The 13426-nt window shown below is 46.2% G+C and overlaps 2 protein-coding genes across 5 annotated transcripts in view; both read left to right on the top strand.

The window, feature by feature from the left end:
- The window catches only part of SPPL3 (signal peptide peptidase like 3), a 36171-nt gene extending 31187 nt beyond the window's left edge, over positions 1-4984 (top strand). For both annotated transcript variants that reach the window (XM_082203368.1, XM_082203369.1), the window contains exons 8-11: positions 52-215; positions 437-636; positions 1722-1831; positions 3083-4984. In XM_082203368.1, coding sequence (XP_082059494.1) covers positions 52-215; positions 437-636; positions 1722-1831; positions 3083-3154 — 546 coding nt within the window. In that variant the 3' untranslated portion in view covers positions 3155-4984. The remainder of the gene's footprint in view (positions 1-51; positions 216-436; positions 637-1721; positions 1832-3082) is intronic.
- Positions 1-13426, top strand: part of LOC309521117 (uncharacterized protein) — a 184987-nt gene that overhangs the window by 88942 nt on the left and 82619 nt on the right. The window lies entirely within an intron of this gene.

Genomic DNA, 13426 nt, shown 5'->3' with positions numbered 1-13426 from the left:
TAGCTTTTGAGGTGATCAAAAATAGCTTTTGTGTTTCCCCTGCCCCCCCAGGTCTTCTTTTCTGCCTACATCTTCAATAGCAATGTTATGGTGAAAGTGGCCACACAACCAGCTGATAATCCGCTTGATGTTTTATCACGGAAGCTCCACCTTGGACCAAATGTAGGTCGAGATGTCCCCCGCTTGTCGCTGCCTGGCAAACTTGTATTTCCAAGGTAGGAGTCACCTTTTTGCCTCACATCTTTTACTGAGGCTTCTTTACATTTTGCTCTTGGGAAATTGTTTTGTGGTAGATATGCCGTTTTAAGAAGAACCCAAGAAGCTTTGGGGCCACAATTAGGAAAGTGGTTTCCTTTTTGCTTGCACCCTAACCCAAGGGTCTGTGTGCTGATGGTTGGTCAGAGAAGAAAGGTTAACCTAGCTCCTTGTTTTCCAGTTCCACAGGCAGCCACTTCTCCATGCTGGGAATTGGAGACATTGTGATGCCTGGCCTCCTTCTCTGCTTTGTCCTGCGTTATGATAACTACAAGAAGCAAGCCAACAGCGATTCCTGTGGTGCTCCAGGACCAGGGAACATCTCTGGCCGCATGCAGAAAGTCTCCTATTTTCACTGCACACTCATTGGATACTTCGTAGGTAAGTGGGAGGGATGTGTGCAGAAGTTTATGTGGTGAGTGCAGTCTGGATGAATCTCCCCCCCACCTTTAAAGTTTGATGTATCTTGCAATTGTGTGCAAGATGCTTTTAACTGTAATGTTTTTCCTGAAGGTTAGAAAGTGCTCACGCAGACATCTTGGTTTGGAGCACGTTGGTTTTATTTGCCAAAAGCGAGTAGACAAAGTTGCTGTTTGTAAACCTGAACTGAAGAGTGATAGAAGAGGAAGCTTTAAAAGTGTGCTGTAGGATAAGTTTCTGGGGTTGAGAGACAGAGCAACGGTTGCAGTTTGGGGTGTGCTAAAGTTGTCTTTCCAAATAGTGAATGGAATTCAGTCACTTGGCATCAGGCTGATATTGGAAAAACAAGAGGACAGAAGTCTTCCATTGGCAGTGACTGTTAAAGAATTGGAATGGTTAAATTGCAAGACTTAAAATTTCATTGGGAACTATTTTGTAAACACGTGAGCTCCATTTATAGGCTTCTGGAACAGGAATTAAAGCAAACTTGTTTTTATTTTGAGAAGTTGTCTTTGTTACAAGCAGGATTTTGATGTTTTTTAAAAAACTTTCCAACAAAGGGTATCTTAAATCTAGATACTGAAAGCAAAATACCGAGAATAGCCATGCATGTTTGATGTGTTGACTGCTTGCAAAGTATGTGTACAAAACATGTGTGTTTAGGGGATTTGCAGAGAGGAAATTGGTTTTGGAGGGCAGAGGGCAATTAAAGGAAGGAGCAAAAGAGCTCAGGGGCAAACTTGCCTTCTGTCTCTCTGCCACAAAGATCATTTCTGTGCTTTGAAGTTTTTCCTCACTACCATGAGATTAGAAGCCATTTGCTCTGGAAAGGTAAAGCAGAGGCTTATTATTTAAAAGCTGTTAACAGAACTTTAGTTCAGGAAGCCGTTCACTTGACCTTGGTGCAGTTTGCATTGTGGAATCATCCTGCCATGATACACAGTGTCTCTCTCTCAAGAGAAAACAAGACAGCAAATACATCCTCTAAGAGAGAAAGGTGCCCATTTGGGTGCTGTCATGTCATCTTGTCTTTTCTTATATTGCAGGCCTCTTAACTGCGACGGTCGCTTCTCGCATCCACCGGGCAGCTCAGCCCGCCCTCCTCTACTTGGTACCCTTCACCTTATTGCCACTCCTCACTATGGCCTATTTAAAGGTGAGAGGAGTGTTGGGAGTCATGTCTGTGGGAATCTCCTTGGGCACATCAGTGATGTACTGTCTAACCCCCTCCCCTCCCTAGCATCTGCTGTGCTATTGCAAGGCCCATCCTTTTGAATTGCTGTGCACAGCCACTGAAAGCAGCAAAAAAGAGAAGTTATTTTTGTTAGGATATATGCATCCTACAACATACTACCACTATATACTATACAGTATATACTATATACCTCCCCACTTACACGTGCTTGACTTGGGCGCAACCGCATATAGGGCAACTCCACGAAATAAATAAATATAAATCAGTTCAAACCTGGAAATGGTGGGAGAGAGCTGGAAAGTCCTTGTGACTCGCAAGGAGACACTCCCCAGAGCCTGAAGAGGTTTTAAAGGCAGAAAATAAACTTGTGGGCTTCAAAATAGTGCACGGGAGCCCTCGCTGCTACCAGGCTAGCCCGCTCAACAGCTGTTGGGCAGGAAACTGTAATGCGGCAGGCTCAGTCCTGTTCCCTGTCCGTTCTGGCGATCTGGAGGCAAAGATACAGTATAGGTTGCTTTTTGTTATGTAGGGTTCCAAAGAGCTCTGAACTTTTTTGTTGTAAAAGAAGAAGAAATCACCCTAGTTCCCTGCCCTGACAAGGTTCCCCACTTACCTTTCACTTATGCTCACGGGGGTCTGGAATGTAATCCCTGCGTAAGTGGGGAGTTGCCTGTACAACAACAAGAAAAACAGCAACAACTCCTCTAAACAAATACAATAAAATAAATACCTGAAAGTCAGCATAAAAGCCCACTTAGCAGGTATTAAAGTTCACAGTTGTCTGGTAATGAAATGATGTCAAGATGGGTGCTAGGGGAGCATTCCCTGATTTGCGTGATGCCACTACCTGTCGCTGCCTGTCGTACCTCCAGCTGGTGCATCCAAAGAGGTCTCTGCTATATCAACCTGAGCTGCCAGAGGGCACTTGATACCATGGAAGCACTGCAGGCCTGGCCCTTCCTTGTGGGCTGGGGCTGATGGGAGTTGTAGCCCCAAACATCCGGAGGGCGCCATGTTGGATCCCCCTGGCGTAAATGTTACAGAGCAAAATAGTCATCGTCCAGCTTCACTTTCTGAATTCTGCCATCTTTGGGCCCCTTGCCCCAAAAGGGAGCTTTAGCAGCCTGTTATAATCTGGGTGCAGGAGCAGCCCCTTTGAACTCTGTGAGTCTGTGCACTCTCAGTTGCTCACTCTTCTGTCCCTTTCCTTAGGGAGATCTGCGTCGCATGTGGTCTGAACCATTCCACTCCAAGACCAGCAGCTCACGTTTCCTGGAGGTATGATGGAACGGATGGAAAGTGACCGGAACTTCTGCCTGGTCCTTTTTTTGTGGCTCACAGCTTGGTTGTCCGTCCCTGTGGCTGGGCTGGTACTCAGGAGAGAATTACCAGTTTGTGGAACTTGTACAAATGGACTTGCTTTCTGGGAAAAGGAGGAAAGAGCAAAGGCATTTTGGTGGTGGTGGTCGAGGGAGTGGGGGCTTTTCCCCTCCCTTCTTGGAACTGGAGACAGTTTGCCATGGCAGCCGCCTCCCTCTTCTTCCTTCCCCTCCTCCTCCTCCTTACGGATTAGTGCTAGGCCATCCGGTGTTCCTCAGGGGAGAAGGAGGAGGAGGCAGACTGACAGACACTTTCTGGTGAAAACGGCATAGAGTCATTGAGGAACTTGTGAACACTAAGAGGAGACAAATGGTCACTGCGCTTGGAGTTTCTTGGGAAACCCTACAAGTACTTTGAGACCAGTTTTCTGTTGGACTCCGGTTTCAGAGAGAACTGAGACAGAGGTTTTTCTGTCGCTATAATCTTTTTTTCCCCCCATTCAAATTTATTAAATATGTTCTGTGGTGTGAGGTGACTTATTAAATCCACAGACATTTGAGTGACTTCTTGCAGTACACGATATAAAGACTTTGTTGTAAACAAGTTACATTTCCACCCAGATGTCATGTTGCAGTGAACAAGGGCACGACTTTTATACACACACACATGCATACACAGAAACACACAAACACATGCAATGGGAAAACCTGCTAGGATCATGCTTTGTAGCTGACAGGGGCTTGCTGTAATTTTTAGCATGTAGAGCAGTTTACTCTGGGCTTTCTTGTATATGGATCTGCAAATATGCTGCTGTCTTTCCCATTTCCCTCCATGAGTGAAGCTTCAGTTAAAAAACAACAACAACCAGTGTAGTATTTTGTACTTAGTGTGCTCCTGGATTTTAGGGGATTCTTTGATTTTTCAATCAATGTAGCAGACTTAGGGGAGGGAGAAAGCTGAAGCCCTTGACCCCCCCCCCCGGCCGAACCCCTATTTTTGTTTGTGGGTTTGTTTTTTACAACTTAATCCATTACAGGTTTTTAGTAGCTCCCCTCTTGACCCTGTGCATGTATTATAGCAGCTGTTGTCTCTGTGCGTTCTGATCATAGTAATGTATGACTTGTAAATACATTTTTTCTATTTTCTATTTTTTGTATTTTTTTTTTGCATTGTTTGATTAGTGTGCTGTATTTCCCCCCATTCCCTTACGTTTAAAAAAAAAAGGGAGAGAGAAAGAGAAAGAGAGAATCCTGTCCTCTGCTGTTGTGATTGGTCAAAGTTTGTGATGACTGCTTTGTACCTGGGAGTCTCTTAAAACGTGGACTTTTCTAAACAAATTGTCCTGGCTATGTTATTTTTAACTGTTTCAAAGGTTCCTAAGATGAACTTATCTTTCCTGTCAAAAATGAAAGTTTCCTTTCTGCCCACTGGTTTAAAAGACCTGCCCCTGTATTGGGGTGTGTATTAGCTTAGCCCAGATTCTGGGAATTCCTGGCATTAGGTGGTGGTTTTAAGACCCTTCTTGTCCTAGACCAGATTAGGGAATCATTTTACTGAATATTTTCTCCCCTTCCTCCCTTTTCTTGCTGCTTCCTCAATTCTTTCTGGGGAGGGCTGTGTCTTCATGTCCTGTGAGAGCTTTCCAGGAGCATCTGGCTTGACTACCTTGGGAAACAGGATACTGGGTGCACTTCTGGCCTGATCCAGCAGGGCTGGTCTTATGCTTTATGAATTAGAAGCTGCCTTGAGGGAGGAAACAGGACCAGAAGATAATAAATAATTATGGAAACCACATATTTTTATTTGTTTATTTACCACATTTATATTGTACCCTTTCTTCTATCGTGGAGCTCAGGGCAGCAAATGTGGGATCCTGAGGTGGCCTTCTCCTTGCTCCACTCATGCATTGACTGAGACCTGCTGAGTTCTCTTCATTTTCCCTCATACTATGCTGAGGACAAGCATAATCTTGGAAGAAAATGCTTAAAGGAAATGCTATTTCACCCCCATCTACCGCTGCCTTTTTTTTACGTGTCAAAGGTTATGAGCTGAAACGTTGGGATTGGTTGGGTCGTTCCTAAATGATTTAGGGAACAGCTGCATACAATTCTTGCATATGACTCCACACAGAATTAACTAAGCCCTGCTTTATCCTAAAGTTCTTTTGCCAAGAACAGTTCTTAACCATCCTTGTGGACACTAGGATTATTATTATTTTTTAAGATGCATTGTTTCAGGAGACATGCTCAGGAACCTCATTTGAACAGATCACAGTGTAAAGTTCTTTTGCAAAGCCGCAAATATTGAAAATAATGTTCATGTTGGTTTGTTCAGCCGGCAGAGCAGGAGACTTGGCTTGCAAAAAAGGAGGGCTGTGTTCAAAAGTTTCATTTGTTGGGATTGGCAAGGTCCACTTATATGCCACAATACTGAAGACTCATTCTGTTTGGTCACCTGCAGAGAGGTAAGATTTTTATTAAAGGAACAGAAGAGTTGTGTATGAAGAGCACCCATTTCCTACATTCTGCTGGGAGTTCTGTATCCTAAACATTCCATTTAATTTATTCTAACATGTGCTTGCTTTGCATAAGTACCTAGACTTTGGAAGTGTGAGCCATGAGCCAGCTGTTCTCAGATTTGGGTATGTGAAAGACAATACTAGGGTGGAGGTCTGGCAGTGGGATGGGGGGCAGGACAAAGGGCCATTGAAGCCCCCTCTAAATGAATATGAATGTTTTATTAATACGGCCAAACAGCCAACATACCCCCTCCAAATGGCGGAACTTTTATTGATTTGCTGTCCTAATAATTACAAATTGTTACTTGCAGTTGTGAAGGATATATTTGTAATTTTTAAAATGAAAAGCACCTGATCATTAACTTTTTCAGACAGCATCATAGCATTGTTCATCCTCAGCTTGGCAGCCTAGTTGTCAGTATGAATTAACTATTTGTTGCTTAAATATATATACCAAACGATCAGTGCTCCTGTGAGGATGGGCTTTTCTAGTGAATTTAGAATTGTGCAAGATGCCTGTGTTTTGAGTCAAGTAGCAAAGGCACCAGTGGGGCCAACCCAAGAGGATAGTAATTTGCTGTGGCCCTCCTGCCCTGTTCCTCCACTAGCTGCATGTGGCAAGCACACTTCGAAACACGCAGGAAGCAGGTCTGGCCACCTTCGCTAGAAGCAGCCTTCAGTACCTAAGACAAGCCTGCTGCGTCAGGCCAAAGGGGACCCATCTAGTCCAGCATCCTGTTCTCACTGTGACCAACCAGATGTCTGCAGGAAACCTCCCGGCAGGATTTCTGCACAAAAACACTCTCCCTTCTTCTGGTTTCCAGCAACTGGTATTCAGAAGCATTCCAACTGTGGAAGCAGAACATAGCCTTCATGGCTAGTTGCCATTGATAGCCCTCTCCTCCATGAATTTGTCTAATCTTTCAAAGACAGCAAGGTTGGTGGCCTTCATTATAAACCCAGATTACATGTAGTACAAACTGGTGGAAAGGCTCTCCATGCCATGTAAATCTTACTTTAAAACTCAGCAATTTCAAATTGGATTATATAGCAGTGGAATCTGACTCTGTCATGGTGCAGTAATTAATGCCCCACCATCATCCAGAGTGCCCATTAATTTGCTGCCTGTAGTTCTCTAAGATTTCCTAAAACCAACTGTGTGGAAATTATACATAATTGAGGCATTGACTCTCAAGGCCCTGTTTACTCAGAATTCTTTTTAAAAAACCCTTTGTAATAACCAGCTCTCTCAGCACATAAGGAGGCGAAACACTGTACAATAGTGGGTTAAATAACAGCCCTTACTTAAGACAGGTAGCATTTTCTGCTTTGACTTTCCACTGCCAGGAGGAAGGTGTGATTTTATAGTTGATGTTCCACAACCTTCAACATTACGTACCTGCTGTGCATTTATGATCACTTAAAACTCTCATCTGGTTTAACTGGGTTTAAGCTAGTTCTGTAAGAAACGGATTCATTTATTCCACTACTAGTGATACTTCAAATAGGGCTTAAGTATATTCCTTTGTATTCTCTTTCTATCCTGAACAGCCATAATATCACCCTGTTATGTGCCCTCCTGCTGAGGGGGACAGTGGTCTGTTGTGTGCTCATTGCTGGTGGAACTGAAGCAGGAGGCTCCCTGATTCACAGCAGTCTTTGGAGCCATTTTGCCACACGAGCTATCATGATGCCAACTTCACCGTAATCAATTTGTCCAGTATCCCGGCTATCTTTACAAAGCAGGTTTTCCTGTGGAAGCGGCAGCTGTTAATCCCACTGTTGTGTAATTTGGGATTGGGCCAGGAGGCGTTGGCTAGGGTAGTGCCTGCCCAACCTCATTGTATTGTGTTGACAAGTCTAGGGCTTTACTCAGCAGTCCTGTGCAGTTCCTGAAGCCCTTTTCTTGCTTCACTGGCACCGCCTTGGGGAATTAAGGGCACACAGTGCTGTTGAAATGTCTCTTGCTGAAAACCTATTCAACTGCTGCGTCGCCTCCCTTGTGCTCTCCGCAGAACCCTTCCAGGAGGTCGGAGGAACAGACCACATTTAGTGGGTGTTCACATGGAGGGGGAAACATTCAATTGCTCAACAAGAAATCTTTACGTGGTTAGGTTGAGAGTAGTGGCACCAGGTTGGATTCTACCCCTAGCAAGTGCCATGAATTCTACAGTGGCTGCAGCAGCATTGTATTGAATTGGAAGGGGTGGTGAAGTGTTCAGTCTTCAGTGGACAAAAAATGGCTTTGGATTTTTTTGGTGCTTCCTTTGTCTGCAGCATGTTGGGGGGGGCACAGCATCTGGAAGTTAAATTCTTGAACTGATGAGGATGCTTGTCCATCCTCATCATTATTTATTAATTAAATTTGTATGCCGACCCTTCATCTGAAGATTACAGGGCGGTTCACAACAAAAACGCAAGATACCTAATAAAACAAAAGCAAAACAAAACAAAATAACACCCTTCCCACAGACACATTTAAAAGTTCATAGAATGTTAATCAGCCGAACACCTGGGTGAAGAGAAAAGTTTTGCTTGGCGCCTAATGATATGTAATGAAGGCACCAGGCAGGCTTCCTCGGGGAGAGCATTCCCCAAAATAAACTACCGCCAAAAAGAGAGAGGCATATTCCCATGTTTCAACCCTTCAAACCTCCAGTGGGGGGGGGGGGAAGGAAACATGAAGAAGGGCCTCAGATGATGGTTGCAGAGTCTGGATCAGTTCATACGGGGAGAGGTGGTCTTTGAGGTATTGAGGTCCTGAGCTGTATAAAGCTTTATAGGTCAAAACCATAGAATAGCGCAGAATAGCATTAGCTTTATTTGCTGCTGCATCACACTGTTGACTCATGTTAAGCTTGCGGTCTACTAAGAACCCCTAGATCCTTTTCACGTGTAATAATGGCAAGCCAGGTGTCCCCCATCTAATATTTGTGCAGCCGGTTATTCCAGCCTAGGTGTAGGGCCTTGTCCCCATTTAAATTCATCTTGTTCATTTGGGTCCAGTTTTCCAATCAGTTAAGGTAATCTTGAATCCCGATTCTGTCATGATTATCTTTCCATTCTCCCCATGGGCTTAGAACTTGCAGAAGCTGGTTTTTGAAAGTAAAACCGTACAGCTGAAGAGCACTGATAGTTGGTGGTAAACTATTTGGGAGAGAAATGTCTCCCAATAGTTTTTGAGGAGCGAAAACTGTCAGAAATCACTTGATGTGCCCCACAAGGGTTATAGTCACAGGGAAACTAAAATGCTTGTTCACAAAGCTATTGTACTACCAACCTTACTATATGCTTGTGAAACATTGACCACTTATAAACGCAATCTCCAACTCCTCGAAAGATTCGATCAACGGTGTCTCTGAAAAATTTAACACATCACTTGGGAAGACAGGTGAACTAATATCAGTGTACTGGAAGAAGCAAAGATCACCAGTGTCGAAGCACTGATTCTTCAACATCAACTTCGTTGGACTGGTCATGTTGTGCGGATGCCTGATGATCGTCTTCCAAAGCAGATACTCTATTCCGAACTTAAAAATGGAAAGTGTAATGCTGGTGGTCAACAAAAGACATTTAAAGAATGTCTCAAGGCAAATCTTTAAAAATGTAGTATAAACACTGACAACTGGGAAATACTGGCCTGCGAGCGCTCCAGTTGGAGAACAGCCTTTACCAAAGGTGTCATGGGCTTTGAAGATACTCGAACTCAGGACACAAGGGAGAAACGTGCTAAGAGGAAGGCACGCTTGGCAAATCCACACCATGATGAACTCCTGCCCAGAAACCAATGTCCCCACTGTGGAAGGACGTGTGGATCCAGAATTGGCCTCCATAGTCACTTATGGACTCATTGTTAAAACCATGTTTATGGAAGACAATCTTACTCTGCTACGAGTGATCACCAAAGAAGAAGAAGATATTAGCAAAGCAGTAGCTGTAAATTGCTCAGGACCGCCATACCTCAGACTGCCTCTCTTCATATGAACCAATCCCAGCCCTTTGTTCTTCCTCTGAAGCCCTTCTTTGTGTGCCTCCAATGAGGTCTGGAGGATGGCAACACGAGAGTGGGCCTTTTCTGCAGTGGCTCCCCGTTTGTGAAATGCTCTCCCTAAAGAGGTTTGCCTGGCACCTTCATTATATATCTTTAGGTGCTTTGTGAAAATGTTCTTCATTCAGGTCTTTGGATGATTAACATTCTACAGCCTTTTAAATGTGTTGGGGGGTGTTTTGTTGTTTTTCTATTTATTTGTGCTTTTACTTGTTTTGATGAAGGGTGGTATAAAAAATAGTAAATGGACAGGTTGCTTGCTGCATAGTTCCCAGGAAAGAGGCAAGGGAATTCACTGACCTTCACTTACCACAAACCGAACTGCAGATCCGGCAAGCTTGATAAAATGCTGAAAAGGTTACGCTGGTTGCTATTGCCCTCTTTAAATTAAGAAAAACTTGTTGGGTTAAGTTTGGTTTGTTTGTTTTTTTAATTGAAACTGGGAGCCCAAGTTGGCTTGTGAGCACAATGCACTCTGCCGGAAGCCATATCTTTCATTCATGCTTTAGATGAGGCCATGCAGACTAATTCCCCAAGTAAACAAGAAAGCAGCTTTGGGATTTTTCTCAGGCATCAAATTAAACATGTTTATGGCCTTTCTAGGTTATCGTGGGGCGTGAGTGTCCCCAGAGGAGTGTTTCTGGTGTGGAGGAAGTAGGATTTGCATACAGAACAGGGATGGGCACTTCTACCCTGGCTTCTTACTGCAAGTGGTGCTGAGAGTATTATGTTCCCACTAGGAGATTGTTCTGCTGCTTCAGACCAAAGGGCCACCAAGTCCAGAACAGTTTCCGTTGTAACCAGCAAGTTATTTTCGACACATTCATAAAACAGGTTAGAAAGCTGACTTCTCTCATCAGTTGTCTAGTGCTAAAATCCTATAGTAAGAGGTAGATGATAATAATAATAATAATAATAATTTATTATTTATACCCCGCTCATCTGGCTGAGTTTCCCCAGCCACTCTGGGCGGCTCCCAATCAAGTGTTAAAAACAGTACAGCGTTACATATTAAAACTTCCCTGAACAGGGCTGCCTTAAGATGTCTTCTGAATGTCAGGTGATTGTTTAGAGCAGTGTTTCCCAACCACTGTTCCGCGGCACACTAGTGTGCCGCGAGATGTTGCCTGGTGTGCCGCGGGAAAAATTAAAAAATTCGAAAGATTTTTTTTTAAAAAGTCAAATTTTCGATTGGGGCGCCGTCACTAGATGACCCCTGGGGTTCCCTCCCTCCCTCCCGCTCTGCGCCTCCCTCCTCCTCCTCCGGGGAGGCCCTTCCTGGCTCTCGGCCAAAGCTTGGCGGCTGCCACTCGCTCGCTCGCCCACCCGTCCCTCCATCCCTGCACCCGGCCTCTCCCCCTCCGTCCCCGGTGCGGGGGCTGCCGGGATCCGTAGTCCCCGCGCCCGCGCGGGGTGCACAAACTACATTTCCCAGCGTGGCCTGGCGGGCCGGGCGTTTTGTTTGAAGCGCTCTTCTCCCGGCCATGGAATGAGCGCAGCGGCGGCGGCCGGGCGGGCAGGGGCTCTTCCGCGCAGACCCCGCGCAGCCTGCCTGCGCCCCCGCAGAGATCGGGCGGCAGGATGGAGCCCGGGGATCCCCACGGAGGCGGAGCGGCGGAGGCTGCCCTCCAGGTAGGGCTGCGTCGGGGTTTTTTATTTTTGCAATGCTGCATCCGCGCCGGAGGGGACGCATCGGACCGCGGAGAGACCCCTTGGCGGGCGTGCAAGGCAATGCATGCGTGCAGGCGTTGCATGGAGTGCAGTGCAATGCAATGGCAACGCGGCGCCCTGCATGCATGCATGCAACTTCCACCAGCGCTCCGGACTTGGCAGGCGAGGGGGGTCCCCAGTGGGCGGCAGAGAGAGCCGGGAGGGCGAAGGGGAGCCGGGGGGGAGCAGCGCTGCTCGCCGAGCCCGGGGGGAAACTTCGGCGTCGTTGCGCCGGGTGTTGGAAGCGGAGGCTTGCGGGGGCCCCTCACCTGCAAAACCTGGTCGCCTCTCCTATATTTCGTGCATTGCATTCATCGCCCGCTTTCTCCTCCAAGGAGCTCCCGGGGGCGCGTGTGGTTCTCCCCGTGTTATCCTCGCAACAACAGCCCTGCAAGGTGGGTCAGGCGAGTGGCCCAAGGGAGCACCCAGGGATTGTCCTGGCCAGGTGGGGTGATTTGAACCCTGCTCTCTGCCCGGTCTTCGTCCTCATTTAGCCCCCACATGTGCATGACTGTGCATGACTGAAGTTTTCCCCCCTTGTATTGGCTATGGTGTGAGTCTGTCCTGTTAATTAATGGGGTTCTGCCTTCGGAGAAGATGAGCCAGCCCTCAAGGAGGTGATTATGTAATTTGCTAGCAATTCATGTCCCTCCCGGCGTGACGCTGCGCGCTGACGTCATGGGGCTGTAATGGTGGTGTGCCTCGAGATTTTTTTCATGAAACAAGTGTGCCTTTGCCCAAAAAAGGTTGGGAAACACTGGTTTAGAGTGCCGCCGCTGCTTGAAGTTTGTTCTATTTAGTTGTCATACTGAATAGCCACCACACCTCATCCTGTATGTACAATGTTGTATTGTAATAATTGTTATCCATGGTAGGTAAGGTGGAAATCAGCCACAGATGGCTGTGTGTAATTCTAAACATTGATTTTAGAAATTGGGCAAGGAGGTGGGGTTTGGTTGTATTTTTAGAGTGGAGTAAGTGGCCTGCATCTTGAATCTCCTTGCCCAACTGAAGAGGAGCCATTAGCTGTGAGAGCATTTGCTATAGCAGTTACTCTTAATTGCTCTTTACACCAGGGGTCAGCAAGTGCCCCACGGGGGTCGTTTAACCGGCCCATGGACCCCCGCTGCCCACTCGGGGAGTTCCTGCAGCCAATGGGAAGCTGCGCACACCTGCTCCGTGCTGGAAATAGTGTTTGCGCGTGCGTGCATGTGTACTCCGGTCCACCGCGGCGTCTGCGGGACTGTGAACCGGCCCAAGCCACAAAAACTTTGCCGACCCCTGCTTTACACTGTCAAAGGCCTTAAATGCTTTGATCGAATCATAGAGTTGTAGAGTCTGAGGATCCAGCCCCTCGCAATGGAGGAATATGCAGCTGTCCCAAACGGGGATTGAACCTGCAACCTTGGCATTATCAGCACTGTACTCTACCCAACATCCAGGCTGAGATGTGGAAAGCTTTGCAGAGTCCAAGGTTGGTCTCTTTCACCCCCTGCAAGCGAGAACCCACATAGCGGAGACCCCAGCAGAAGGAATGCTGGCAAGAGTCCGTATTGTATGTGAGAAAAAGATGCACAGGCATCTCAGTTTCTTTCCCAGACACTTCACATCACAGAGAGGATAAGGAGGATGCCTTTCACTAACCAGCAGGACATTGCCTAAGTACCCAGAGCAGCTGTGACTTTTATCTGTTGCCACTATTAACAAACACGAACATAATCTTCCATTTATTGCCAATGGTCCATGGCAATAATTACTATGCTTCCAGATTATTATTATTATTTATTAAATTTGTATACTACCCTATACCCACAGGTCTCAATGGGTATTCTTAGTGGGTGCCCACCCCTGCACCCGACTAACATTCAGGGCAGTATCTGATGCTGGAGAAGAGTTTTCATTTAGCCTTTTATCCACACAACAGTTCTGCACTCCTGATCTCTGCTGCAGACAGAAGTAG

This window comes from Podarcis vaucheri (genome assembly GCF_965113315.1).
Source record: "Podarcis vaucheri genome assembly, chromosome: 16".
NCBI lineage: Eukaryota > Metazoa > Chordata > Lepidosauria > Squamata > Lacertidae > Podarcis > Podarcis vaucheri.
Note: the sequence above shows the minus strand (reverse complement) of the source record. Positions and strands in the feature narration are given on the sequence as shown.